Source organism: Anguilla anguilla, chromosome 10 (assembly GCF_013347855.1).
Source record: "Anguilla anguilla isolate fAngAng1 chromosome 10, fAngAng1.pri, whole genome shotgun sequence".
NCBI lineage: Eukaryota > Metazoa > Chordata > Actinopteri > Anguilliformes > Anguillidae > Anguilla > Anguilla anguilla.
The window spans coordinates 29489549-29497760 of NC_049210.1; the positions used below are offsets into that span (position 1 = coordinate 29489549).

The 8212-nt window shown below is 41.0% G+C and overlaps 1 protein-coding gene across 1 annotated transcript; it reads left to right on the top strand.

Moving 5' to 3' along the window:
* Positions 1-4219: 4219 nt before the first annotated feature.
* Positions 4220-6714, top strand: LOC118207109 (general transcription factor II-I repeat domain-containing protein 2B-like). The gene has a single exon (XM_035380423.1). The coding sequence runs from the start codon at positions 4246-4248 to the stop codon at positions 6196-6198; it is 1953 nt and encodes a 650-aa protein (XP_035236314.1). The 5' UTR covers positions 4220-4245; the 3' UTR covers positions 6199-6714.
* Positions 6715-8212: the final 1498 nt, after the last annotated feature.

Consider the following 8212-nt stretch of genomic DNA (forward strand, 5'->3'; position numbering starts at 1 on the left):
TCCAGCATAAAGACCAGCATAAAAAATCCAGAATGAAGTTTGCAGATGATCACCAGGACGAAGACCTAGAGGAGTGTTCTCTGGTCAAATGAAACAAAAATGGAACTGTTTGGCCATAATGATCAGCGTTATGTATGGAGGAAAAAGGGTGAGGCTTTTAATCCAAAGAACACCATCCCAACTGTGAAGCATGGGGGTGGCAGCATCATGTTGTGGGGGTGTTTTGCAGGAACAGGGACTGGTGCAATTCAGAAAATAGATGGCATCATGAGGAAGGAGGATTATCTAGAAATACTGAAGCAAGACCTCAAGACATCTGCTAGAAAGTTAAAACCTGGTTGCAACTGGGTCTTCCAGCAGGACAATGATTGTAAGCATACTTCCAAAGCTGTAACAAAATGGCCTACAGTATTGTGTGTCCATCACAAAGCCCTGACCTGAACCCCACAGACAATTTGTGGACTGAACTGAAAAAGCATGTCCCAGCAAGGAGGCCCACAAACCTGACTGAGCTCCACCAGTTCTGTCTGGAGGAATGGGCAAAAATTCCAGTAAAGTATTGTGAGAAGCTCGTGGAAGGCTACCCCAAGCATTTGATTCAAGTTAAGCAATTACAAGGCAATGCCACCAAATACTAACAAAGTGTATGTAAACTTTTAATCCACTGAAAATCTGATATAGTACATAAAAGCTGAAATAAATCTGTCTCTTGGTTATTATTTTGAATTGACCTCTTATGGAAATAAAGTAGATACCCTAATTGACTTAACACAGGAAATGTATAGTAACATGCAATGTGTGTTAAAGGAGTAACATGGTGGTTTTCACACTTTCTCAGTTTTATGGGCTATTTGCACAAGAGGCATTGAAGAAACACGATGAGTAAAGTATTAAATATGTCCGTTCTTTATTTTTGGAGAAATATGCGTTTTGAATTTATCGTCCGATTTTCAGCCGGTTGAGAATGTTCCCTTGTAGTGCGTCACACGAGGATAACCACTCCCCTTTCCACGTCCCATAAAGAAATCTGACCGGACACACCGTCCTGCTACAAGTGTGCTGTGAAGTTTAGGTAGCAAACAACAAGGCTGAATCCTTCTGACGTAATTTACATAGAAACTATACGCTCAGATCGCCTAGTTTCACTCACTGTGGCCAAGCGGAATCGATAATGTTTCAGAAAATATATAACTTTAAAAGGTTTAATTCAATAATCTACTGGGACTTTTGCCATTTATTGAAGGTGTGAAAGGAAGTTTTCGGTGCCACTGACTGTAATCGAATGTTTTTCAGATTTACCATTCGATTGAGCAAGTATCATTCAAAGTACATTTTTATGGGTTAGTGCGGTCCGATTGTGCTAACTACTTCACATTAACCTTGTACGGCAATCAGTAAAGGCTAACAGCACAACACCACTTAATTATTGTCACTTCTATCACCACTGTAATAAACTAAATAAAGGCGACAAACTACCTTTTCTGTGAGAAATGTATTGTCGAGCTCACGCGCATACACTGCTGGCGACATTCTAAAGCTCCGTTTTGCCCTCCCTACTGTCAGATTGCTGTGATAGCTCATTCTAAATCATATTTGGGGACCCCTGGATAACTCGTGACCCATAGTTTGTGCCATTAGCTTACAGGCAAGACAATGCAAATATTTGACTAACGTTAGGTTCACTTATTAGAGTGCCCTTTAAGGACTATTAGACTATTTCTGGTTGGTTATATTAATTTATAGCTAGCTAGCTAACGTTAGCTTGCTATGTAGTTTGCTTTCATAATGTAATGTTATCAATAATGTTAGCTAGCTAGTTTGCTTTCATAAGGACGTTATAGTTCTGGTTTTATCTTAACTTGGCTGGTTAGCTAGCTAGCAAAAACTATTATTGGACATAAGTCAACGTCCTTAGCTGTCGATACTTGATATACTAAGTTAGCTAGCTTATGAAAATTCAGTCTCCCAAGATGAGCACGTATCATGGAGGTAGCTATGGTAACGGGGCACGGTCTGTCGATCATAGCTAACTGACAGTTCTCATTACCATGCCCAGGCAGTTCGGGTGAACTTTTATAGTGGGAAATTTAGGCTTAGAAAAATACGTTTTAAAATACATTTAAATGACTGAATAATAAAAAAATTATGCACATTTGTTTTGTTGTTGCCTAAAGACAACTGGCAAGTGTCACATTCAACTACCAAGTGTCACATTCAACTACCATGTTACTCCTTTAAAAATTTGAGTTTGAATGTCTTTAGCCTAGGTGTATGTACACTTTTGGCCTCAACTGTAGAATAAAAACCCAAAGCTTTCTCTTGTAAGCATTGTATCTCATGTACGCGTTGCGCTTTCTTCCCGTCACATTAAAGAACGTAATTCATTTTAAGTTTAATTTAAATGTTAGGAAGGCATACATTTAAAGAGAGAAAACCTCTGTTAAGTGTCTCGAACACAATGCATAGAAAGAGAAACGGAACAGATAAGATAAAGGCCAGCTTGACACTTGATGCTAAGCTACCTTGTGTGTCAACTCCGTAGGGCCAGCTTGACACTTGAAGTGAATTGTGGGCAATTGTAGACCCTGCTCTGGTGGATACTCGTTCGCTTCTGAACAGTTGAGGGTGGAGGGGCTATGACACAAACTTCTTTTGGCTTTTTAACGGATTGTACTCACAGTCATGTCGCAGCGGAGGGTACATCCGGTTCTCAAAAGGGATTCCCACAAATTAACTTTACAAGCGTGTAGCAAGTGGACCAGAAAATTGCAATGAGCCACACCAAAATTGTAGTCCGCTGCTTGATCCTGACCATGGATAGCTTTATGGAGACAGCACCAGTAATTTGTTTATTATTTCATGATATTCAATGTTTATGTATATATGTATAATGTAATGTTTATTTTTGTTCATTTCTATGGTTACATTAAGAAGGCCGAAATTTGCTGATTAACATTAACTAGCTAGGTATGTCAAGCTCAATGGAAGGCAAAAGAAAATGTACACCTTTGAGCAGTTCAAATCATAAACAAAATGTCTTAGAATTCCAGACCTGTCTTTGTTCATTTTTTAAAAAGTGTTATTCATCTACAGGTCTTAAATCGTTTATACATTATATTATGGCTGGCTAAATGCATAAATGCAACGTCCTTGGTTTTGTAATTCTTATATAAAATAATTTTCTACTCTCAGAATTCATCAGAATGAATCATTTCAGAGTGATTTTTGACAAAAGTATTTTGTCGCATACACGCCATTTTCCCAAAATGAGCTGCAAGAAACTGTTGTGGTCAACGGAGGAATTTGAATGTTTATTACAAATATGGGGTGACGAAAACATAAAGACACAAATGGAAAAGATGCATAAAAATGCCTAAACCTTTCTGTTCTTTAGTGAGTAGCTTAAGTTTAAGGGGTTCACTAGAACAGTTGAGCAAGGCCATGTTAAAGTAAAAAAAACTCCGTCAACAATATCTGAAAGTACGTGATTCCCTGAGAAAGACAGGAAGCTCAAGTGACGAAAAAGAAAAATTTCCCTGGTACGACGCAATTGATCAGATCCTTGGTTCTAGCCCTACAAGTAAGCCAAAAAATATAATCGAATCTTATTGACGTCATCGGCAAACAAACCAGGGTTCGGAAGAATTTTCATAGTGTGAAACCAAACTAGCGATGATGAAAAAACAAAAAAACAATTTGACAAACGATCTCAGGTTTGGACTCGAGCAAATGGCCCAAATGTGAAAACACCCTGAGAGTCATCATTGATTGCACCGAGTTTCGATGTGAGAGCCCAGAGGACAATACTCTGCACTCTGAAACATTCTCGATGTACAAGAGCCATACCACCTTCAAAGCCATAATCGGTGTTGCACTCTGTGGCGCTATTACTTTTGTGTCCAAATTGTTCACTGCGTCAATATCTGACCAGGAGTTGACAAAGGAGTCTGGCATTTTGGCTTTATTGGAGCCAGGGGATTAGGTTATTTCAGATAAAGGCTTCATCATTGAAAAGTCCTTGCAGGAAGTTGGGGCCAAACTAATCATACCACTATTTAAGCCAGGCATGTCAAACATACGGCCCGCGAGCCGGACCCGGCCCGTTGGATGATTTAATCCGGCCCGGCATACATTTCTGAGTATGTCAAAAAAAGAAGCGAGTCTCTAGCTCATTTCTATCAAAAGTTATGATTTTTTAAAATAAATACAAACCAAATGCTCCCTCTGGCCGCGGGAGGGCAGTAAATGTGTAAAAGAGCTGACGTCCAGCATGCGGCATTGACACGAGTTAGTACTAAAAATAAACCGGCAATCTTGCTTCACAATTCACCACTACTAAACAAGTTATCGGTCAACACACCCTTCCCAAAATGGCACTGTCAAAAAAAAAGAAAAGTGGACACGGAGTGCAGAGTTTTCAAGGAAAAATGGACTGAGAATTATTTATTCACAGAAATGAATGCAAAACCAGTGTGCTTGGTATGTAATCAGCAAGTTGCAGTGTTCAAAGAGTTTAATATTCGGCGCCACTATGAGACTCATCATAAAGACAAGTATGACCACTTGAAAGGACAAATAAGGAAAGACGAGATAAACAAATTGGTGGCTGGTCTGAAGAAACAGCAGTCTACTTTTACGCGCAGCCGCGATATCGCTGATGGGGCTGTAAGAGCCAGCTACATTATTGCCAACGAGCTGGTGCAGGCATCCAAGCCATTTTCTGATGGGGAGTTTGTAAAAACATGCATGCTGAAGGCTGCAGAAGTCGTGTGCCCTGAAAAGCGACCTGCCTTTGCCAATATTAGTCTAACGAGGAACACTGTCGCAGATCGGGTGACAGAACTCTCAAGTGACTTGACAGGCCAAATGAAAGAGAAAATCAAGTCATTTATCGCATTTTCAATTGCAATAGATGAGAGCACCGATGTCACAGATATTGCTCAACTGGCCATATTCGTTAGAGGTGTTGATGAAACTTTGACCATCACCGAGGAGCTGCTTGAATTGGTGCCCATGAATGACACCACAACAGCAGATGACATTTTCAGCGCTCTCGTTGGAGCGCTGGACAAGGTGGGAGCGGACTGGTCCCGTGCCGTGAGCCTGGCTACCGACGGTGCGCCATCAATGGTCGGGAGAAAGGCAGGCGTTGCCACAAAATTCCGTGACAAAGTACAGACCGCAAATGGAGGACAAGAGTTTTGGGCATTTCACTGTATTTTGCATCAGGAGGCGTTATGTTGCAAAACACTGCAAATGGACCATGTTATGAGTGTGGTTGTGAAAACTGTCAATTTCATCAGAGCGCGCGGTCTAAATCACCGTCAGTTTGACACATTTCTCAGTGATAATGTCATTCATGCTGGCCTACCATACCACACTGACGTGCGGTGGTTAAGCAGAGGTGCAGCACTCAAGCGCTTCTTTGAGCTACGAGGGGAAATTAGACAGTTCATGGAGAAGAAGGGACGCCCAGTAAAGGAACTTAAATGCAAGGAATGGGTGCAGGATCTTGCGTTTATGGTTGATATTACACAACACTTGAATACACTTAACACTACATTGCAGGGCCGTAACAGAGTTGTCACTCAATATTACGACAGCATAAGTGCGTTCAAGATGAAACTGTCACTGTGGGAGACGCAGCTATCCAACGGTGACACCGCGCATTTCTCTTGTCTCACAGCTGTGCGTCCGGAGGCACCGGACCGTCCCGATAATGATTTGGAAAAATATAAAGACAACATAACAGATTTGCTGCGAGAGTTTGAGCAGAGGTTTCAGGTATTCAGTGAACTTGAGAACAAATTTGGCTTTTTTCGCTCGCCATTTACAGTGAAGCCTTCTGATATGCCAGCTGACATTCAACTCGAGCTTATTGACTTGCAGTGCGATTCCGCTATGAAGGATAAATTTGGGTCCGTGGGATTGGATACGTTTTATCAATATCTCGTGCCAGGTTACCCCAAATTAACAGCCATGGCTGCAAAGGTTCTATCCATGTTTGGGACTACTTATCTTTGTGAACAGGTGTTCTCCGTAATGAACAATAATAAAACAAAGCAGCGCTCAAGGTTAACAAATAAACACTTGAATGACATTGTTAAATGTGCTGCTACTCAGGATTTGACACCTAATATCGATACACTTGTGAAGGCAAAAAGATCCCAAGTTTCAGGAGCCAGCAGCAGCAAGTAGACTGCAGGAGTGCAGTGAGAGAGAAAAAAAAGTGTGATGACACGAAATTTGTTTGCACTCATGAATACAGATCATTAAAAATAAGATTAATCTGGTTTCATATTAAAGACAATTAATATTGTGCAGTATATTCTCAGCTTCAGTAGGCCCAGCCTAGTAGTTTGATCTGATGTAGTCTAATCTTATTGCCCATGCACTGCTATAACTTTTATTTTGTATTTCTTTTTTTATTTATTTCAAAGCAGTATGACAATTAAGGCGAAAATATTTTTTTCATAGCTCCCACTTGAGTTTGTTTAGTGTGGTGAGTTGGTTCAGGTGTAAAACTGCATTCACTTAACTGTTAAAATAAACCAGTTGTTAACACATTCACCGCCTAACATGAAATCATTTTTTTTTTCCCATTGTTTGTGAATAAATGTGTTGTGCTTAGAAAAGATCCCTTGTCATCCGTGATTATAATATGTAGGGTAGGCTACAAATGTAGGCTGAATGATAAAGCATAGTACTGAAAAACAAAGCTAAATATTTGGAGTTGACATTCTTTTACTGATCCGGCCCACCCGAGAACAGAAAGTCTGGATCCGGCCCCAGAGCCAAACTGAGTTTGACACCCCTGATTTAAGCACAAGAGTCAGTTCAGCAGAGAGGAAATGGAGAGGACCCACGCCATTGCCAGACCTGTGTGGTGTGGCACAGGCAATGGAGGAAATCTCTGGGCACCTGGGTGGTTAATTACATCTTTGGGCAACACAGGGGGGAATAGCTAGCGAACAAGGTCTATTTAATCAGTTGATGTTTAATCAATTAGAACTTCTGCCCAGAGATCTAATTACTTATGTTAGTCGAGTACCACTGAATGTTTTTATTGTTCGGCAAAGCTAGCTTGCTAGCTAGCTATAACTCATAGCTTGTAGCTACAACTAATAACTAGCTAGCTGGCTTGTTGTAGCTGGCTTGGTAGCTAGCTCCTCAAAGATAAATTATTTAGTTAGCTAGCTAATGACAACTTCTCACTGAAATTCTAAGTCTTTCTAGCTATCCACTTATTTAGCATTTCTAGTTTATCAGCCAGCTTTAGTTGGCTAATGTAATATTACAGTCAAGGTTCTTTGCAGACTGAGGGGCGGTCACTGTGGTGCCATCAACAGTGATTGAGAGCTCCCATAATAGGAAGATCTTGTAGGGGATGAACAGCAGCTCAGTCTTGTTGAGGTTGAGCTTCAGGTGATGGCTGGCCATCCAAGTTGAGATGTCAGCCAGGCAGGAAGATAATCTCTCATTAACCTGTAAGGCAGAGGGAGGGAAAGAGAAGAGGAGTTGTGTATCATCTGCATAATAGTGATAAGAGGAACCATATGACTTAATAACTGAACCAAGAGATTTAGTGTATATGGAGAACAGCAGAGGTCCCAGTACAGATCCCTGTGGGACTCCTGTAACCAGGAGGTGAGGAGCAGAGACCGACCCCATCCAGGTGACCTGGTAGGATCTATCTGCAAGATAGGAAGCAAACCAACAGAGGGAAGTCCCAGAAATGGCCATCTCAGCCAAAGTGGAAATTAGTAGTTTGTGATAGGCATATTTCACAAGATGGCGACCAAAACCGGATGTAGGGATACTTTGTTTCCGATTACCATTGCTATGGACGCAAGTCCATTTCTGACAGTGAAAAATTGAGCCTGAACAGCGACGTGTGTTCTCACAGTCCCTAATAGCTCTGCCAAAGTTCACTGTCCGATGTTATCCGCATTGTCGAAGCATTGCCAGTGAACGTTAAGCGGTCTAAACTAGACAAGGGCTATAAATTCTTTTTTGAGAAGTTTATATTCGGTTATGAAGGGAAGTATAACATTAGCTCTGGTTCGCCAGAAAGCTAAATAGCTAGCTTGCTAACCATCAAGTTAGCCGATTAAAGAGATATTTCACTTCGACGTAACATAAATTATTTTCTGGAGGCGACTCCATTGTGTTTTCGTAGCGTGAAGCAACATCTGCTGTCCGTTAACTGCGT